Here is a 22,880-nt window from a genome sequence, read left to right as displayed (position 1 = left end):
ATTTTTTTTTTAAAAAGTATTATTTATAATTAAGAAACAATTTTATAGTAAAAAATAAGCGGATCTTGAGTCTTACCAAACCCACTTTTAAACCGGGTTATAACATCTTAGTTATTTGTGAAATCTTTTTATCATCAAACTCTAAGTATATTATAAATTTTATTACAATAAATAAAATTAAACCCAAAAAAGTATATATAAATAATAAATAATAAAAACGAGTAATGTAAAACACCCCTCACGCGTAATACGGAAGATAAAACTAGTTTAATTTATATTTGATCAAACCTATATACAACATAGTCAATTATAAATTTAATTCACTATTACGTAGTTATCACATAAATTTAATTTATTTGTAAGTTTCCCTATTTATTTATTTACTAGTTTGGTCCTCCCGTGTTATGAGAGTTTATTTAAAGTTTTGTTTTTAATCGTTTTGCTATTTTATGATGATTTATTTTATTTTTGAACGTAGTTCTGTTTTAATTTAACACATATACATTAGTTTGTTATTATATTTTTATAACATTTGGGTTTTATCAGTTGAGATGTTTAGGTTTTTTAGATTTTTAACGAACAAATATAAACGAACACGAGCATGTTGATTATTTTAAATGTACAAACATGAACACAAATATTTGTCTAATGAAAAAAGGGGTGTTGATGTAGTTGACAATGATGAGTAGTATCGGAAGTTAACCGACGATGGAGATGATAGACCATCAACGGAGAACATGTAAAATAGATAAATTAAATTAGGGTTTGATGATGAAAATGTTTATCAATAAAAGAGATCTTATAACCCATTTGAGGGTTATTAGAGTTTGGTAAAACCCATAACCCGTAAAAATTATTCTTATTAATGACTAAGGGGTTATTTTACAAATAAATGAGATGTTATAACTCGTTTAAAGGTTATCCGGGTTTGGTGAGACTCGTGACCCGTGAAAATTATTGTTTGATTATAAAAGAGTTTTTACAAATAAATGATATATTATAACGCGTTTAAAAATTATCGGGGTTTTAGTAGGACTCGTACCCACAAATTCACCTTCATTTATAAATTAAAAGCTACTCATGATTTTTAGATTTATTATCCAAACAAACCAAGAGAGTCCGAAAGTGAAGCAGCTATGGATACCGAGGAGAATCTATCTCGCAAAGTAATCGCAATTGCCACCGGAGAAGCTCACACTCTCGCACTCACAGGTAGTAATAATTGATTCTTAATCTTATCTACTACATACATGGACTGATTTGTGGATTATTATTGTGTGTATGAAGCTGATGGTAAGGTTTATTCATGGGGCAGAGGAACACTTGGCAGGCTCGGCAATGCTTCCGAGATTGATCAACATTTCCCTATCAAAATCCAATTTAATAATAATAATAATAATAATAATATCAAAATTATTGGAATATCCGCTGGTGCTTATCACAGTCTAGCTCTTGCTGGTAATATTTACCCTTTTTACTACTGCAAGCTTTAATTTGATTTCTTTTTTCCAATATTATTATTACTATTATTATCGTTATCGTTATCGTTATCATCTCAGATGATGGTTCTGTTTGGAGCTGGGGCTACAATACTTGTATCCTTCCACTCTTGCTTGATGTTCGTTTAACTGTTTAGTAATTGAACGAATTCATTCAATTGTGTTCGTCTATTCCCGTTTATGTTCATTAATGTTTGTTTATGCTATGCAGTCAATATTGCTGATATATCGGTCCCCATGTGAAATATCGGTTAAAATATTGGTCAAAATTTCGGTACCGCTAATATCGGCGATATTGCCCAATATTTGACCGATATATCACCAGAATCACTTATTAAAGTCTTAATTGTCAATTTTTAGTGTCTAATGTTAGTGTTTTATGTCTTAATCCATTCCTACTTGTGCCTACAATTGTTAGTGTTTTGCAAGTTGCAAAAGGCTACGTTGCTAATGGTAGGAGAGTTACTGTGAGTTGTTAGTGTTAAATTGCTATATATAAAAATTCTACATGATATTAGAATTACCAATATCCCACCACGATAAACGATATCTAAAATATTTGTCCTTGACCGAAATCCAATATTTTTCCACATTAACTGCGTAGTGTTTATGGTTGTTCATTTATGATTATTAATAGTTTTTAATGTGTTTTCTAGTCTTATCATCTAGATATAAAACTATTAACCATAAAGCAAAAATATATTCTAGTATCACATGTTTAGTTTATAAGTAAAGTTAACATATGAATACGGATGCTAAATAAAACACCAACACAAACTTGGTAGACGGACCGAATCGTTGACAATGACCGTTCTCGGTTAGCCAAATCAAATAATACATTGTCTGTGTTCGTTTGTTTATGTTCGTGAACCGTTCTTTTGTCCAATTAAAGCTTAACAAACAGGAACAAGGTCTTATCAAGTTCGTTTATAGCCATGAATACTAATTGAGGTCTTTGTGGTGTTAATTTTACATTTGGCATGCTTGACTCTAAGATAAGATGGTCAACTTGGAGTTGAAGGAGATAACTCTTTTATTCCGTGTCTAGTGAAGATGCCGCTAATTACCGATGCATCAGCAACCAACAATGAAAACCCACTTAAGGTACGAACGTACGTAAACTTCGCTTATTCTTTGAGCATCTATAGTCAGTGTTGTAAAAGTCGGATTCCAAGGTCGACTAGTCGGTCCTCTGACCCCTACCTTGGAGACTTTCTTCAAGTTGGTCTGCACGGATGCGGTCAAATTCGGGCCATGATTCTATAATATCCAAAATTTAATTTTCTTTATATTTACCATGTCTGAATACTCTCCCAGTATAGTACTTTATGCTTACTCCGAGTACTCTTAACTCACCAGTCGGCTGCCTAGGGTCCGCCTAGCGACTTTTGCAACCTTGTCGACAGTTGACCGAATCGTGGGCCACAAGCAATGATATCGAAACTTTGGGCACACGAATATATTGTTGAGCTTGGGTAATAGCAAATTAACAAGTTGGCTAATTATCCTATTTAATTAATTCGATATTATTTGGAGTCTTAAGTAATCTAGTAATCCTAGTTGTAGTTCAACACTTTTAGGTTAGATTGTGTATACCGAGCTATGGTAAGGGTTGTAATCAATTTTGAGTCAGTTTTCGTGATTAATAAACATTTTGGAGTTAAACAAAAATTATTTTTTGTTAATTGTTTTGTCTTTGATATCAAATTCACCACTTGGCTATTATGTTCTTATTATCTATATATTACATACATACATATATAGGGATGATTTCAAGAACCACTTTATTTACCCATGACTACAATTATTTGTTGGATTATCGGTACCTACAGATGTATTCACCAGTGAATAAAATGGTTTCATAATGGTTTTCAAATATTTAGTAACCTACTTTTACTTAAGAATAAGTATCTAGAGTGTAAATTAATCAGTTTCATACTAGTTGCAACAAAACTAATTATAAAACAAAAGATAACTCATTTTTCCTGGAATAATTATAATTTTCCAAACACTTAACAACAAAGTGATCATCACATCTTCAAGTAACATAACTAGACGTCTAGACCCAAACACCATCCTCTGCATTATGCAATGTTTCTAGGGGTGCAAACGAGCCCGTGCTCGACTAGACTCGAGCTCGGGTCGTTTAACTTAGATGGCACTCGAGCTTGGCTCATTTCGAGCTCTATTTTCAAAGCTTGAGCTTGGCTCGTGAGTAGATTTTCAACCCGAGCTCGGCTCATTTACTATTTATTAATTAATTTTTATATATTTTTTTCAATTATAATTTTATGTATAAAATAATATATATTATTTAGTTGTATTTAGTTATTTTCTCCATAACATTATATATATTAATTAATAATTATTACATATATATTAGAAAATTATATAAATGACAAGCTCGTTTAGGCTCGCGAGCCAGCTCGAGCTCGATAAGTGAAGCTCGGGCTCGGGCTCGTTTATTAAACGATCTTACTTTTAGGCTCGGACTTGATTAAGCTCGGCTCAATCAAGCTTTTTCACAAACCGATCTCGAGTAGCTCGCGAACAACTCGGCTCGTTTGTACCCCTAAATGTATCATTATGACCAATTATGTGATTCTCGTTACTCACTTTCAAAACACGCGTGCAATTTTAAGCCCAGATTTCTTTGGTGAAAGCTGGAGGTATGGTTTCACTAGCAATTGATGACCTCGGGCATCTTTGGATGTGGGGAACTTTACAAGGAACCTCAATTGAAATGGAATCTACACCTACCATTCCAATATCCATTAATTTCAATAATTATACTGTGGTCAAGGCGGCGTGTGGCGGTGGCCACATTGTAACAATAGTCAATAATGGTAGCAATCTTGCATGCTATAGTTGGGGCAACAACGATCACGGGCAGCTGGGTCTCGGAGACACTGAAACGAGAGCAAACCCTCAAATAATCGAGACGTTTAACACGTTGGAACCTTATGAAGTATCTTGTGGGGCCTCACATACTTGTGTACTTGCTTATACAACAAAGACTGAGAGTCAAAGTGTTTGCTATAGTTTTGGTCGTGGTAGTAACGGGCAGCTAGGTCTGGGGACAACTAAAGATTCACCCTGCCCAGAAATGGTCACTGGGCTGCCCGGAAATTTGGTTTTAGTTTCTATCGACTGTGGTTTGCTCCACACGAGTGTTGTTTCTTCATCTGGACATGTTTGGTCATGGGGGATGGAAAATGGACTTGGGCTATGCCCCGAGGCCAGTTTTGTAGAAACGGACAGTGGAGATGCGCTTTCGCCTCGTCTCATCAATGGCCCAAATTTCAAGCAACCGGTTCAGGTAGCTTGTGGTGCAGCGCATACTGTTGTGCTTGCAGACAGTGGATACAAGCTCTGGTCTTGGGGAAGAGGAAGAAGTGGGGTCCTTGGAAACGGTCAAGATGTTGACTTTTTCAAGCCAAAGGCCGTTTTGTGGCCCCCACCAAACGAAGCAGTTTCAGAGACTGTTGGTAAGATTATGGAAAAGGATGCTGAAAATGTTACAGATATGGAGAAGTTATCTGGTGTAATGGAAGAGTTGACTTTTGTTCGGTCAAAGCTTTCGGTAATGGAGAATTATGCAAGTATTCTTCATGGTTCTATATTTGGAAGGCCTTTTGAAGGAGATAGAGATATACCCGTCTCGTTACGGGACCCACATGGAACATTTGATATTACAAAGGAGTGGGAGAATATGTTGGAATCGTGTGATCGTAGGAAGCTCGTACGTTTGCAGATGTTTTATCGAAACATGCTTGCGGGTGTGGAAGATAAGATGTTGAAGCTAAGGGTTAAGGAAATGCTTAAAGAGTATCTTGAATCATCAGCAGGTAGCAGTACTAAAACATGAAGTTTTTTAGGTGTCTTTTTTTCTTTTTCCTTTTTTTTTTGGGTAAAAACTAGTTAAAAGTTATATATTTCTGAAGTTTATGTTTTGAATGCCAATCCTTGTATTATAAATTTAAACTGTAAGCTCTAATGATGGTTAAATAAATTAATGCTTCCCTTAAGCTTTATTTATCACTCATGCTTTACTTGAGCGTCAGAGGGTGATTTTGAGGCTTCGGCCTCAGACTCATTATAACGGGTGTCCACAGATCCATAGTAGATCAGATGGTACGAAGTGTGACCAGACCAACTCCTCAGCCGCTGCAACGATTTACGATCTAGATCTCGTCTTGGTAGATCCTTGTAGCAAAGGCGGGTTTTGTCTTGAACTTAGCAAACACAATCCGTCCGACGATGGTTCATTACTTGAAAATTGAATTTCAAGATAAAATAACTATGGTCTAACAATTTAAACCACAAAAGATACATTGTGTAACACTTGTCGGTAATCCCTCAGTCAGTTTGTGAGGAAACCACGGATAAATCTCTTTCAAGAAAAAATATAAATTTAAAAGATTACGTTGTTAATCCCTCGATAATCAACGATGGAATAGCAAGGGACAACGAGGGTTGGTGTCGGTAATGGTCATTGTCTTTTGCAATAGACTTGTCGTCTGTGATCCACTAACGGTTGTATTAAGATTTCAAACAAGACTTTATCCCGGTCTTTTCAGTCGTCGTGAATAATAAAAGGGTTGGAAGCAGGGCTCATATGCACCCGTTTTCTTTCCTAAAATTGTTTCTTCTTCCTTTGTTTTGTTGTATTTATTTTTGTTGCCAACCTTTTCCTTGTTATTTAGCTTGTCTTTTTTCCTTTATAATCTTTAGATACAATCAGGTTGAAATAAGTTACTAGTTCAAATTCCTTTATATTTGTTTTTAAGTTTCATAATTTACTTTTATTTATATTTATAAAACAAAATCACCCGGTCACTATTTCCTTTTGGTTGTTCACGTATTTGGGTGGGCCCTCGAGGGAGCAAAAGTGCATTTGCACTAATTTTGACGTTATGTTACTAATTTCGTGAAAATTACGTTAAAAGTGGCGGAAGGTTAATCAGACATCATGTGATGGCGATGATGGCCGAAAGACAAAGGTGCATGCACTAACCAGTCGGTGTCCCAATGGTCATGTACCTTATGTCCAAGGCTTGATGCAAAACACTATCGAGTCCCGGGGGGGGTGTCTTACCGGAAACAGTCTCTCTGTACCTACGGAATAGAGCGGCTGTCTACACCTTAGCCTCCTCAGACCCTATCAAAAGCTCATGTCCAATTTTATACATTGTTTGATCACTCATGTATAGTTTTTGGACTCTAGTCTTAATAACAAACAAAGAATGTTGAAATTTACAATTAAAAGAAATCAGTAATACTACGTACTTCCAATGAAATAATCAAATGAACAAACTAAAGCTACCTCTACTTAAATTAAATTCACCCCACACAATCTTGAGTACCCCCATGCTGATCATGCATCATATTTTCTTCTTCATCTTGGCTAACATACGCCGAGAGGTTAATATACCTTTCTTGTTCAGCTCGATCTCTCCACCTTGCTCTGCATATCACGCAGCTTGTTGACCTTCTCCTACTACTCCACTTCCACGCCAACAAACACTCTTCATGGATCGGATTCTTACACGTGGCACAGGCCACCAGCTTCCTACCCTCCCTCCCCATATCCTCCAGACAAACTGGGCACACGGCCCCCTCCTCAGCCGGCACCAGCGGCACCTTGCCCCCAGGGTGGGTTGCAGCACGGTGCTGGTACATTTCTTGAAACCGTTGCCGGATGGTCACGCCAGCAATGGTTTCAAGGGACACCGGTGCAGAGAGGAGGTGGAGGGTGGTGCGCCATAGACATGGGTCGTCTAAGGAGACGGAGAGCACGCGGATGTAGAGAAAGAGAATGTGTTTGCATGGGGTGGTGCGGTCCGGTTGCTCCCAAGATGAAGAAATCGGAGTTGGAGCGGTGTAGGAGGCGGAGGCGGTGTTCAAGTGAAAGGAGGACTCGTTCGGTGAGGGGTTCGGGTGGGTAGTTTGCAGGGGGTGGTGGCGGCGGTGGTGGAGATGAGGATGAGTTGGAGGCGGAGGGATGAGAAGGATCCATTAATTGGTTTAACTTGTTTGTGTATAATATTATGTGTGTTTGGGGTGGGATGGGGTGTTGGGTAATAATATTAATGTAGTTGATGTAGAGATACTTGGATGAGACGTGAACGGAATGTGGTGGAATAATAAGTTAAGGGGATAAGTAACCGGTTGCCTCGTTAATGTTTGTATTCGGTTGTCCGCAAGGCAAGACAACTACAGGACTTTTGACTTTCCATTAACTAACTAGGTGGGATTAACTACATAATTTATTTTTTATATTTTATAACATCGAGTTGTTGGACCATATTGAGGGTCACCTTGCATTGCATTACACACATATACATATATATATATATATATATAGGGGATGGTTATCCTAAAAATAAGTAGTTTTCTAAGAAGACTAAGAATAAATCATAGTCATTGGATCATATCATTTTTCTCTTGAACCATCCCCTATAACACACACTAGTAGGATACCCGCAAGATGCGGCGGGTGACGACAAGTCACAACACGATACTTGTTTTTTTATTAGTTTATCAATCTTCTTTTGGTGATATATTATACATTGGTACTTTACAGTTCGTTACATCACCAATACAACATGGTCACTTGGTACCCGATATAGCAATCCAAGAAAATAGACGGAACCCAATTTTAATTTAACTACAAAACCACATTCCTAAAAAAACAACAATGATAATAAAATAATTTAACAAAAACATATACTAAAAACAAAGACAAATTGATCCAGTAAGTAGTAGCCTCAACTTTAATATGCATATCAATTCCTAATTTCCTATAGTAGTAGCCATAATATACCAAGCCCAATCCTTTGTCTTCGGAACAACTTTAGACCCAATCTTCCAAGCAGCTATGACACCATTCTTAACCACAGATCCCCGCATCAAATTTAAATTCAAATTGAATTCTAATCTTCTAAGCAATTTTGACTTCCTTTATAAATCAACAACTCAAACATTCTGCCTTTATTAATCAACTAAAATGCAACTCTCAAAATCTGAGCTCGAGATTTAAAATATAATTAGAACATAACAAAGAAAGTAAAGCCAAGTCCGGATCTAGCTTGAAAAATTACTCACAAACCAAACTCGAGTATTTTAAATGAGCCAAGCTCAAGCCTACTTGAGCTCAAGCTTGGCTCGACTCTACTCGTTTGCACCTCTAATCACCAGAATAAATATATGAAACTATAAATTATTAGTAACATTACTCTCATATATGATGTAAAAACATACACAAGGCAATAATAATACATTATTATTAATAATGATAGTAGTAAAACACACATCCGTACCTACTTGGATCTAGAAAACGGTCTTCGGGGCTCCATCTATCACAGTCATGGTTGCTTGAAAGTTGAATGGATTGAATGCCAATAAAATGTGTCATGCCTAGTGATTTGAAACCCCGTCCGGCCCAGCTGGTCGGACAGGTCCGACCGGGACCCGGTCCCTATACCGGGTCGGGTCAGTGTGTTTTGCCCGTTTTCGAAAAACCCGGCCGGTTTTGCGGGTGAGCGGTCGGATCGGGCTGGTTGGACCGGTTGACCCGAAACCGATAAAACCCATTTTTTCATTAAATCCAAAATGAAATGTGCATGCAGGGATTCGAATTTGGGTCTTTTGGAGATAGAAGCTTTAATAATTACCCATTAACCAATCAACCAAGCTTCATTGATGTCTCTATTGATAAAAAATAAATCATACATATTTTAAAAGCAATGTATAAAACATAGATAAACATTAAAGTTTGTTATTATTATTATTATTTTTGGTTATAATTTTTTTATATGTATATGAATTATATATATATATATATATATATATATATATATATATATAGAGAGAGAGAGAGAGAGAGAGAGAGGATCATAAGAGAACTCCATTTTATGAATAGAACTAGAGAACTAATAATGAAGTATTTTTAATTTAATTAAAAAAAATATTTTTAAATTTTTTTTTCTTTCATCCTTCTTATATGTTGTTATTACTCACCACAAAAATAAAAAAAAATAAAAAAATTAACGAGTAATGCATATATGCAATACACCGACTTTTTTTATAATGCATATGTGCAATAGTGTGCATTTTGATATTTGAAATAGTGTTGAATAGCATATATATAGTTGTTTGTATTGTTTATTTGCAATAGTGTTATATTATATACATAAATTAAAAAAATCGATATAGTGCATATGTGCGTTAGTGTTGTATTACATATATGCGATAATGTGTTTTGCATACAATATTAGTGTCGTATGTGCATATATTCAATAGTGTGTATTGGATAATGCAATTGTGTTGTATTATATACAATAAAACACTATTGTATATATGCAACAGGTATTAGTGCACATATGCACTACAGTGGGTATTCCCTATTATGTTATGAGCCTACTCAGATCAGAACTAGTTTATTCTCTTTCGCCTATCGGCCGGTTTTAGTATCAATATCATCTTATTAGAATGAGGAAAGAAAAAAAATCACAAAATAATTTTTTTAAAAATAGTTAAAAATAATTTTTTACTAGTTCTCTAGTTCTCTCTTTAAGAAAAGTTTTCTCTAGATCCCACCCATATATATATATATATATACACTAGCTTTTAGCTCGCATGTTACGCGGGTTACTACAGTTTTTTTAAATTATTTTGATTTATATACTTTTCTTTTATGTTGTGTTTCGGTATCAAAATTAAATGTTACGTTAGTTAGAGTTAAAGTTAAGTTTATTTTGTTGTATTTACGCTTGTATGAAGTTATATTTTTCATGTATGATTTGTGTATGTATTAAAATTAAAGGTTACACTAATGTATAAAATATGCTATGTTTTTTAGTTGGAGTTAAAGTTTAGTTTTTTGAATTTTATTAACGAAAGTTTTCCGATCATATATTTAAACTAACCTTTTATAATGTTTTTATTATCATATGATTAAATTTTTAAAATTTTTTTATATTATTGTTCCGCGATAACAAAATGATATATATACTTAACAAAATATTAAATGATACTCAAATGAAAAAACCTAAATGAGCATGTTTATAAAAAAATTTAGAAAGAGACAAAACTCACTGTTTATTTTATTTTTAAATAATAATAATAATAATAATAATAATAATAAACAATTTAACCACACCAAACTTGAAGTCTACCATCGTATGCCTCTAGAAATGCATTATAAAATACATATTAATGATAGAAAAGAGTAGATTAAGAATAAAATGTAAGAAAAATGCTACCTCTGATTTGAAACAACCCATGTAAACCAAAGCCAAAATTCAAATTAAGCTCTACAGTTTTATTTATGCAATCTAAAAACCAATAAAGTTGTATCTTTTGTATTGTTATTGTGAGACCAAAACCTTATACAGTTGACATAATTTGATAACTAACAAAAGACAATTATTTGTTAATTATTTATTAATTCATAAATAGATAAATAAAGGGTCATCTCCGGTTGTAACATATGCAACAGTTCCAAGAGTGACCGTGATACCAAGACTATTGAAGAGGTATGTACCCGCCTTAACATCGAGCGGGGCGGGTCAACCCACAAGATATAGACAAGAGGCTTGAAATCAAGATATCATGAAGGCACAAAGCCAAAACCTATGCGCATGGCGCATATCACATATGCTCACGCATCACATATGCTCACGCGTATCACATGCTCACGCACCATATATGCTCACGCATATCACATCTGCGCGTGGCGCATCTGCGCGTGCTCACGCATCATATATGCTCACGCATATCACATCTGCGCGTGGCGCATCTGCGCGTGGCGCATATCACATATGCTCACGCATATTACATATGCTTGCGCGTATCACATCTGCGCATGAAACATCTGCGCGTGAGAATAAAGAGAAGACCTCGCGCATCCTCAGGATAGGCGCATATCACACATGCACATAATCAACCTCGTCCTTATCCAAATCAGGATAAGGACAACCCTGATTGTGCTCGTCAAACAACCTTCCAGAAGGTATCCTTTAAGGAATAAAGAATATGCTGATATTGACAGCTGCCAATGAAAGGTGGACAACTCAGCAAAACCCATGTGCTACCACGTGATTACACATGGGTCAGGTGAAATACCTTGGTCAGAGAATAATCAATGAAAAAGCACCAGGTGTCCTAAGGACACGTGGCGCTAAGCAATAGGAGGAGGCCAAAAAGGCCCTAATGGGATCGGAGCCCAATCATTGGAAACCCTAGCACTATAAATACCACACCACCTCCACAAGGGGAGGTAAGCAAGAAAATACATTCTAAATCCTTACTCACTCTCAGATTATTATCTTCTCCTACAATCTCTTATTCTCACACCGGAGGGTTACCCCAAAGATGACCCCTCTGTCCCTTTCTGAGGGATAAGTTCACGGTGCTGCTCGTTTTGTAGGTGGAAGAATTCATACTCCGGAGAACCATCGGTGAAATAGCATACTCATACCCGAGGAAAGTTGATCGTCTACCAGTGAGCCGATCCACGTTTCTTCAACTATCATTCCATGCTCTTGATTAAGTAATAATAACAGGATACTCAGCATGTCCATCTGCAGCAATTACAACATATACAACCTGCAAAGTCATAAACTTTATGACATTAGCATAACATGAACATAAGTTTGACTTTTCAGTGTTGAGTTAAATGTATACTTTTAACTTCATCTTTTACTCTTTAACTGTTTTGTATGAGTATACTATAAATGGATAACTAACATGAACTATGTGTTTTCTTTTCTCAAATTTCATTTGTTCATTGAACTAATTAGGCGAAAACAGATATTAGGTTTTTGATTGATGTTCAAATAACTTTAAACATAAACTTTATGTTTAATAGAACGCATAATGAGTTATCACCCAATTTTATAATGAAGTTAGAGCCCCATGGTGATTGAGCGATACCATCAGCAATGGACAAAAATAAGGTATAAGGTATAACCTCATATCAGAAAATTAGCTCTAACGAATGTGAGAAACCGTTTAAATTCGTCTCTGTTTAGGGCAGTTTGACTTTTTCTGCTCAACTTTCATTATTTCTCAAAAATTCCAAATTTTGCCACTCGTGGTCAATCCACAAATTTGAACCGAGCAATAATCTTTCTGTAAATGCCCAAACTACCCTTGGTCTCCGATTAATCTTTGTCAACCTTAATATAAATAAATGAGCAGTTGCGCACAAGATACACTAAAAGAATCGATATCAATAACGAATTCCTCAAAAATATCCTCCATCATGCGGGTGCGCGTGTTTTGAAACTAAAATAAATAAAGCATTACCAAGATAAGAATTGTTAATGTGTAAGGAAGTTTGATAAACATGTTTTTACTAAATTATAAGTGCTAAAGCATTACCAAATCCAAGATCAGGAACAGTCTAACTCCACATCAAATATGAATTTGAAAATTATGAAGTTTGACTCTCTGAAGTCAACAAATGAAAAATGAACAGAGTAGCAAAATGTTACAGTATATTAATGGATGATTCCAGCTTGAGCAAGTTTGTCGATAGTCTCAGGAACCTGCATATGAGTACACACAAGTTAATTCTTAAATACAAAATAAAGAAGTATAAAATTCACATAATTATAAATTGCTTTTTTATAAAACATATGATGTGTACTATTTGTAGCATGTTACTTGATGTAAAGTAAAATATAAGAAAAACTAACGTGTTTCAAATATTTGGTTGTGTTGCGACTTCTATGATACAATCTAGATGTCAAATAAGTATACAGTAGCATGACAGTTTTGTAGGTGCCAACAAACTATAAAACTATTTTATTTATATTTTCTTAAAAGTTTGTTTAGAAAATAGTTGCACTAAACTTAAACAAATTGTAATGTAGTTTTAATACGCTACTTAAGTGGAGAAGAACACCAAAATAAGCATAACCATAAGCTATAAAATATGTACTGCAGAAGTTCCTATTTTAATAAGTTGTACCGTGCTACCGAATCACACATTTGACACAACTTTCAGGTTGATTCGTGTTCAGGTTACCCTCAAAATTTTTAGATTCGTGTCGGTTGAACCAAACAACCTGCGAACACTGCCCGTTAACATCACTAGTTAAAAGTGGCACGAAGTTCAAGTTTAAAACATAAAACCCCCTAAATCAAGATAAGCCATCTAACAACAATACATGTAACTAAAAACAAAAAAGTTGAAGTAAAAAATTACCAGTTATATACCTGCAAGATTTGTGAATTAGCTTGCAACATTAAACAGAAAGTTTGAAACCGTTAGACTGTTTTGCTCATCTTAGTGTCACAAGATAATATTCCTCCAAACTCAATAAATAGATAACATTAAGTTCTACCCCTCACATGCTACAGTTCATATAGACGAATAGGCATGGCGTAATGTCACATATAAAATAACCACGAGGACTGAACAAAAGTTCTATCATACACGACCATCCTTACAGTGAATGCCGAAATTCATGAAATTAAAATTAAACGATTGTAAAACAGTTCGTGATTACTTGACGAGAAGACGTTAAGTCTCCATTTGGATTCGATCTATCAACACATCGAGGTGCGTTCTGATTGCATCCATCTGAACAGAATTCTCTGTTCCGATTCGCCCTATTAGCTTTGAAACTGTTACCAAAAAAATGTACCAAATCAAAAACAACCATAATACCCAAATTTTACAAACCCTAAATCTTGTCTACTTGTTGGTTACATAATCAACGTGGATAACAATGAACAAATGCTGCAAATTAAAGGAATACACATACCGAGAAGCTGTCTTTAGAGATTCGAGACCAAATCAACATAAAATTTCAAACGAATCCACAACCAATCAGAGGTTGAGATGTTCGTTGGTGTCTAAAACATTGAAACCTAATTTTTGAATCGCAAGCCGAACCAATAGTTTTTTTATTCAATTAATTGAGGACTTACCAATTAGAATTTGACGGAGAGGGGTGGATGGAGATTGCTTCGATTCATTGTGCATCTGGATCGATTAGTGTTTAAGGTCCCTTGCTTTATACGATCTGATGAAACGGGTCAGAGTTTGGTTGGGAGAGTGCATGGGAGATAAAAACTGCATATAAGATCAGCAGGGGATATGGCCCGCGACCCAAGAGACCCATGAACGAGCCAAACCGGGTCAAATCGATGAGAGGCCAGGCCACTATTTGAAATTCAAGCATTCTGGTAGTTCTAGAATGGGTGGGGAGCGATGTGAGAGTGACACGTAGAATTTTATGGTAGACAATTATATAGATGGTTAGATATGCAAATATATATTTAAATTATTTATAACGTCATCCGGGTCAAACACCGGTTCGCCCTCCCAAGTCGGTCTGACCTTTGACCCGGCAAGGCGTCCGGGTCGACGTCCGGTCCGGGTTTAAAAACATTGGTCATGTCTTCTATAGAAGCAACTCCAACATTATCCAAATGGTAAGTTTAACAAAGAACATATAGTACATTAACGAACCATACGTAGATTACATCACGCTTGTACCTATTCTCAAGATTATGAAAAAAGATGGCTCGTTTAAATAAGATTGAAAAAAACATCGTAATATACAGAATTCTCTACATGGCACAAAACACTTAAATGAAGCTAAAACACGAACAAAGATTGACTATAAAACCACACCTTGTCTCCTCATATCTTCCATATAAAAATATCTAAAGTAAAAAAAAAATGATCTAAATAACATACATATTATTTAGGTAGTATTCATGGAATTAAGCAAATTCATAGTATAATTCCAACTTGCTTGTAAAGTGTGACCACCCAAAAATCAATTCTCATATAAAGTCCACAATTATAAAAAAAAATAAATAAGCAATAATTTCCAAGAAAGTCTACTATAGCCATAAGACCTATTTTCACCCCCATATTCTTCATAGTGTTTATAATCCCTTTACATTTCTTATTCTATTACATCAAAACAACTACTAACAATTTTCAAAAAATGGTAAAAATTTTTCCTTCTAGATCATACCTGCTGCACTTTCTGCTATAAGACCTGTGCCTTGCAAACAGTTGGCCCACCACATACCGGCTGCAGATCTAGCACTACTACATATTTTCTAGCTTCCTGGTGTCATTATACATTCTTTGTTGAAGTGATTTTGCTGAAGATCAATCTCAACTTCAGTTCAAACAAACACATACCTGAGAAGTAAACCAGTCAACCAACTTTCGCAGCGGTCCAACCTATCAAATTGTTCAAATGATGTTTCAATTTCAAAGATTTAACACATGTTGCTGCTTGTGATCTTTGCAGCATTAGATTAGAGGGAGGATGCCAAATCATGTTTGTAGATTAATGGAATTTATCTATTATGGACTCTATGTATTCATTTCACATTACACAGCCGAACTCGAGCCAAGCTTAAGATCTTTTAAGGGTTTTCTCAAAACATATAAAAATAATTAGAAACATCAAACATATACAAATTAACTAATAAGTAATTAACAAGCCAAACCCGAGCTTGAAAAAACACCCCGGCCAAGCTCAAGCTTCAAAAAATGAGTCGAGCTCGAGCTCTAGCTCTAGCTATTAAAAATGAGCCGTGCTTAGGCTCGGACCATTTACACCCCTACCACTAAATAACACAAATAAATGAACTTAAACGGACGTTCACAAACATTTTGAGCTAGGCAAGATAAAAAAGTCGGCTCGACTCGAATTTTAAATGAACCAAACCCGAACACACAACAGCTGGGCTCATTTACTGCCCTAGCCACGTTTACTAAAAAAAATAGCACACACACACTAATAAAAAATGGTAACCTTGACCCTTTGCCTATTCATTTTGGTTTCAATATATTCGGTTTTCGGATTAAATTTGGTTCCAAGTTTTAATATCATTTGGGTTTACTTTCGATTTTTTCGGTTTTTTGTTTCGCTTCAGTTAATTACATTTGGTTAATTACAGTTTTTGATTTATGTTTTCTTGGTTTTCGGTTCGGTTGTTTCATTACAGTTCGGTTTCAACATACTCGGTTTTTTTCGATTTTGTTGAACCTATTCGGTTTTTATTTCTATATTTCTTTTTGGCTTTCGGTTCGAAATTTTCAGTTGTCAATTTTCAGAATTTGGAGTTTTCATTTTGGTTCATTCTTTGTTTATTTGGTTTTTAGTTTAAGTTTCAGTTACTATCTTCTAGTTTCATATCAGTTCGTTTTAGTTAATTGGGCTTTTGGTTTGGTTGCTTCGTGTCAGTTCAGTTTCAATATATTTGGTTTCAGGTTCTAATTACGTTCCAGTATTGTTTTTATTTTTTTGAATTTTTCCGCTTCGGTTAAACTTTTCAGTTTTTTAATTTCTGTTTTTTGGTTTTCGGTTCGGCTGTTTCATTTCAATTCGTATTCAATATATTCGGTTTTTGAATCCGGTTCAGTTTCAAGTTTTAGCTCAGTTTCGATTTTCTCGGTTTTTTGTTTTGCTTCGGTCAAAGGTTCTCAGTAGTTAGTTTCAGTTTTTTTTAGTGAGGGGGGGGGATTCAGTTCAGTTGTTGGTTTTTGTTTCAATTTTTTGGTTTTTGGAATTTTCATTTCGGTTCGATCTTGGTTTATTAGCTTTTATTTTTGGTTTTTCGAATTTTCATTTCGGTTCGATCTTGGTTTGGTCACCGTCTTTAGTTTCGTTTCAGTTTGGTTTTAGTGTATTCGTTTTTCGGTTTTGGTTATTTCGTGTTAGTTCGGTTTCAAAGCATTTGGTTCGGTGTTAGTTTCGTTTCGGTTCAAATTTAATTAATTTTGGGTTTTTTGTTTCGCTTCGATTAAAGGTTTTTGATTTCTGTTTTTTGGGTTTAGGTTTGGTTTGGATTGTTTTGTTTCGGTTTGGGTCGGTTTGATTTCTGTTTTTTTCGGTTTCAGGTTTTAGCTCAGTTTTGATTTTTTCGGGTTTTTGTTTCGCTTCAATTAAAGGTTTTCAGTTTTTGATATATGTTTTTTTGGGTTTTCGGTTCGATATATTTCAGTTTGGTTTTAGTTTTTCGGTTTTTGGTTTGGTTGTTTCGTGTCAGTTCGGTTTCAATCTATTCGGGTTTTAGTTTCGGTTTGGTTTCTGTAGGCCTATGTATATTACCAGATAATTATTTGTTTATATAAATAAACAGAATATGCTTAAACTTCATAGCAAAATAAAGTAAAATCAAACCTTAAGAGCAACTGAAAAGACCATAATATACTGCAAAATAGTTGTCTTTAACAATGAATCCTTCTCCACACTAACCATCACTTATCTTTCAAAATCCCAAAAATCACCTTACTCCACGCCTCCCTCCCTCCTTCAAACCTCGTATACAAATATTGAATTTTGAACACCAACAATGAAGAAATCTCCAGCAACAAATACCATAGCACCGCCGTGTTGTAACAAATACCAAGGTATAGAAGCCAAAAAATGCACCAAACAGGCATACCGTTGAATATTTAACATCTTGTAAGCAGTTCAAAAGAAATAAGATCTTTTAAGCATAAAAAATGCAATCTTTATTTTAAATTAATAAACAATAGTATTAGGCTCACCCAAAGTCATTTGGCGTCAACGAATGGCACCATCTGGAGAATTGAAAGCAAACCAGCATCTTGAAGTTCTTCACAAATTTGGGTAAATCATATGTTCCACCAAAGTAGTACTAACAATACCACATCAAAATGCAAGAATAATTTATTAGTGATTTTGATTTCTTGAAAACACCAATTTAGGTAAACTTTGATGTGGAAAATTCTAAGATGCCACTTACAATGCCTAGTCGTTCATGTTACTTCAAAATACGTACGTTTCAATTTTATCTACACCTCCATCTTTTGCAATTTTACCAATCAGGGCCACATCTAACAGAAAAAAAAAAAAGTAGTATAGAAATGTAATTAATACTGTAACAACATTCGCATGTCATAGAATCAGGTAAAGTTTCTCACTTTCCGCGAAGGTCCCTTGATCTTTTTAAAATCAGATTCAAGAAAACAAATGAAAATGAGGATATTATCACTGGTCAACTAAAGTGGCCGCCGGAAAAATCGAGTTCAACCGAAATCCTAGCCGTCACAAAACTGGATAGTAGAATCTGACTGAAGAAAAACTTACTTGTTACCAGAAAATCGACTTGTGGCACTTGATTTGTAACCATACACTGCCTTCCCTGCCTCTCTTTAACAGATCCACCGCTGGGGGTCGCCGGTGGTGACCATGAACCATCGAAAAGCGGCCCCGCCTGAGTGTGTTTCTACTGAGAAGTGCAACAATTAACCTGTGTTCCGGAGATTTCATTTAAAAAGAGAAAAAAAGAACGAAAGAAAATACAGGAGTTAACGGTAGTTAATGTTATACACGTACATTTTCTCTCCTAATTTCTCTAATCTGGAAGGATAGGGATGAACTTAAGTTTTCTAGCATTTTCTTTCCCTTCCCTTACCCTTATCTTGTTAAAAAGTCTCTGAAACATGATTCCTTCACATTTTCTTCTCATTTCACTCCCCTCCCCTCTTTAAATGAGACTCGGGAACACAGTGTTAGGGTTCCTGAGGAGAGAAGAGAGTGCAAATCGATTTTGAATTTTGAATAATAAGCGGGTAGGTTTTGAGGATAAAGAAAACCACGGAGATAGGCACATGATTCAAATAACTTCAAGCATTTCTCGAGTTTTTAATTTAAAGAAAAGAAAGTATAAGATTGGATAGGATGGGAGAAGAAAAGAAATTACATGCATATAATGTATTCTCAAGTTTAATGAAAAATGAAAGAAAGGGGAAGAAAAAAAATGGTTAATTACATTCTTTAATTTAAATGAAAGGAAAGGAAAAGACAAAAATGTGTAGTTTTACATATATAGCTTTTTTAAAACAATTATTAGATGTAGATTGAAGGGTAAAATGATAATTTTAAATATTTATCATTTCTTTCTTTCCAAATCATGCCAAACTGGCAAGAAAACTTTGGGACTTAAAACACTCAAGTTTTCTATCATTTCTTTTATAAAAAAAAACTTAAGAATGAAGATTCAAACTAAAATCTTATCATTTCCTTCCTTATCCCATGGAAAAAAAATTCAAGAATACAATGTTAGGGTTTTGTTTGCAATAACAAGTTGTACCTTGTGCACAACCATTTGTAAAACTCTTAATTCAACACCCTCTCTCCAATATGTATTATATATAGCAATAAATATATATATATATATATATATATATATACTAGTAGGTACCCGCGTGATGCGGCGGGGCGATAATACACAATGCAATATTCAATTTTGTTAAATTATATATTGGCTCGAGATTTACTGTAATATTTTTAAATAAACTCTATTATTGTTCATTGTTTTAAGATTTAACCAATATTAGATTCATTTGGTTTGTAAATTCAAACCAAGTACACAACTCATCTAAACCTAAAAGTATGCATATATAAATATAAATTGTATACAACTCAACACAGAAATCTTGTAAACAATAACTCCCCTGTTGTGTCTTATGTTGACCATTTCTTGTTTTGTTGTCCGCAAGTTTTCGTGTCTATGCTCTTCAAAAACACACATTATGATACTTCTTTTTCAAATATGTACAACTTTATCATCCACTGCCTCCACCATTTCCATTAAGGTTTGCTTTTTAATTTTGACCTGTTCATATAGAAATGGGTTGTAACCTACGAAATATCAAACTTAATCAGATCATGTGTATTATCGAATACTTAAAACATAATATGTAACCAACATAACTCCGTTCTTTTAGTTAAATAAGATGTGCTAGTGTTCATCTGTGCCACAACTTTCACGTCCATGTGTCAACCCACAAAGAGGTTTGTTTTAACGATCGGGTCCGATTCAACCCGTCAACACGCATAGTCTTTTTAAGGAACCCTAACTTTTTTTATGGAGTTAACTAACAATTTTATTAGCATAATTACCTTTATTGAAATAATCCGTATTGTGTTAAAAGAGATTCACTTTAGCAATATTGTCATGTTCTTGGGCAACCTATTCAGCTTACTGCACAAACAAAAAAAATTAATGATATTATTTAAGACAAACTTAATTAAACGAATGATAAAAAGAAATAGCATGATGTACCTATTATGAAAAAGGAAACGTGACCTGCACATAAGTTAACAATGACTCTGCAATGTAATGTGATATAGAATATAAGTAAAACATGATAAAACATTACAAAGGGCAAAACGGTAAATTTACTTTGAATTTTACAACCCCCTCGCAACCCAAATTGTCTTGAACACGAATTAAAAATGATGTTTTCCAAAACAACCTGTATTAAAATGTTGTTTTCTTTTAAACGACCTGAACTAATATGATGTTTTTGTAAACGACTCGTTCTTATCTGAACCCGTTTGACCCGTGAAACACAATTCACCATCTAGAGTATAATGACACAGATGTGGAAAAACAGGCTAACGGACAAATGGGTTCCGAACTTCCGACTGAAAATATATGAAAAATAATATTCTAACTTTTTAAATAAACGATTTACAACATCGTATCAGCCCATTTGACTCTTTTGTTCATACCAAAATCAACTAATTCAAAATATAAGAATATATATTTTGAGTTGTCCCCTTTAACGATAAAATAGAATAAAGATCATATGTTTATATATTACGATTGGAAGACAAATAAACTGATTTACACGCTCACCTTAACTTAGCCAGTATCTTGATCACAACTAAAAGATCCAAGTGAAGCGTATTTCAATGCCGATTCAGCAGCCACCAAAGACTTGTTGGAAATGAAACCCGGGTTGGAATTAGTGCAACTGTTATTGCATCATTTACTTGCTGCATAAGTCCAAACAATCAAATTTATTAAGGGAATTGATTTGAGACACAAGATCAAGTAAAAAAGGACACTTTTAACACATTTATGTAACAATAGTTATTTAGGGTTGTAGCAATAGCAGCTCCATTAGTTGGTATTAATTTCATATCCATAAACACAAATACATAAAAACTTTGACATAAAGTAGAAAAGGGATCTGCATCATTAGATTTTTATTAAGAATCTTAAAACCAATCAAAGGCTCAAAGCTAAGCCAACCAAAGAAATTCAACACTAAATAAACTAAAAAAATGGTTTCTACCTTTTAACTCCCGTTTTGTCCAACTACATCCAAGGTTAAATATTACCAATAAAAACACCAAAAGATCCTTTAGAAATATAGTTGAGCTTGTGGACACCTAACCACTCACGAGGCCTATTTAAAGTTTGGACACACGTATGTTAAACATCAGTACAAGAAACATACCCAAATAGAATGTTGGCTCAGTTTGCCACAAGAATCGCAATGCCTGTAAAACCAACAAACTATCATAACCCAGCGGAATGCCACAGCAATCCGTTTTGAGATGAAATGTAATGCCACATCCATACGCTCGTGTACACCTAAGAGCATCTCAACTAAAGTGTAAAAGAACGGTTTAAGATGTACATCCCAACAAAAGTGTAAAAGAACGCTTTAAGATGTACATCAAAACAAAACTTTATACATAAATCGAGTAAATGTATCATATCTACTTGCCATTAATCCGGAAACTAAACCATAAAAGTAAAAAATTAATAACCTTTATTTATTTAAACAACTGCCAGTGGATTGTGTTAAACCACTACCTGAAAACAAATATTTAACTTTTAATGTTTTTTTAATTATTATTATTATTATTATTATTATTATTATTATTATTATTATTATTATTATTATTATTATTATTATTATTATTATTATTATTTATTGTATTAACTTAACTCGCGATATGTTGGTTTGTTTTTGTTTGTATTCGTTTAGAAAGTACACAAACTAACATGAACAAATTCATTTCATTAACGAACATATACGAACACGAAATCACATTCCATTGCGTGTTCGTGAACCGTCCATTTTCTGATAATAACATAATAAACAAACAATAACAAGGCCTTGTTAAAGGCTCTTTCATTTCAACAAAAGTGTCATTTAAAGATTACACAATTAAAAAAAATTGTTAAAAAGCCCGATAACCACTAATTGGCATTTAAAATTAATTAATTTTTTTTATTTTAACGTTTTGACCGTTTCACCCGTTTTGTGTTTTTAACCTTTCTTTTAAAATTTGTGACGTTTATACCCTTCTTCAGAACTTGCATTAGAAATTTAAGGGTATGTTGTCCACACATTCAAAACCATCAGCCACTTCATTTAAGTTGGACACACACAACAAAATACATGTGCAACTTTATTTACCATAATGTGTCGTTCACATATGAGTAGCTTATAATCAATAATCCCCACCCCATATGTAATGTCTGCCGCATTTGATTTAAGAATAATTTTGGATTAAGAATTTGAGGTCGCACCCGAAAACCGACCATTGTTGTCTC

At 34.4% G+C, this 22,880-nt stretch overlaps 1 protein-coding gene across 1 annotated transcript; it reads left to right on the top strand.

Moving 5' to 3' along the window:
- Positions 1 to 1,119: 1,119 nt before the first annotated feature.
- LOC143587052 (ultraviolet-B receptor UVR8-like) lies at positions 1,120 to 5,581 on the top strand. Its single transcript, XM_077068447.1, has 5 exons — positions 1,120 to 1,212; positions 1,288 to 1,458; positions 1,560 to 1,595; positions 2,500 to 2,603; positions 4,147 to 5,581. The coding sequence occupies exons 1-5, from the start codon at positions 1,137 to 1,139 to the stop codon at positions 5,365 to 5,367; spliced, it is 1,608 nt and encodes a 535-aa protein (XP_076924562.1). The 5' UTR covers positions 1,120 to 1,136; the 3' UTR covers positions 5,368 to 5,581.
- Positions 5,582 to 22,880: the final 17,299 nt, after the last annotated feature.

The sequence above is a fragment of the Bidens hawaiensis genome, unplaced genomic scaffold, assembly GCF_021521415.1.
Source record: "Bidens hawaiensis isolate Kalapana, Puna unplaced genomic scaffold, B.hawaiensis_p1.1 tig00035106_1, whole genome shotgun sequence".
NCBI classification, from domain to species: domain Eukaryota; kingdom Viridiplantae; phylum Streptophyta; class Magnoliopsida; order Asterales; family Asteraceae; genus Bidens; species Bidens hawaiensis.
The sequence above is the reverse complement of the archived record's forward strand: the minus strand, read 5'-3'. Positions and strand labels throughout refer to the sequence as shown.

Bases quoted from the DNA above. Each gene is read 5' to 3' on its own strand.
- LOC143587052 (XM_077068447.1), top strand. From the start codon at position 1,137: ATGGATACCGAGGAGAATCTATCTCGCAAAGTAATCGCAATTGCCACC. The intron at 1,213-1,287 runs GTAGTAATAATT...GTGTGTATGAAG, and splicing joins TCACACTCTCGCACTCACAG to CTGATGGTAAGGTTTATTCA. The intron at 2,604-4,146 runs GTACGAACGTAC...TTTTAAGCCCAG, and splicing joins ACAATGAAAACCCACTTAAG to ATTTCTTTGGTGAAAGCTGG.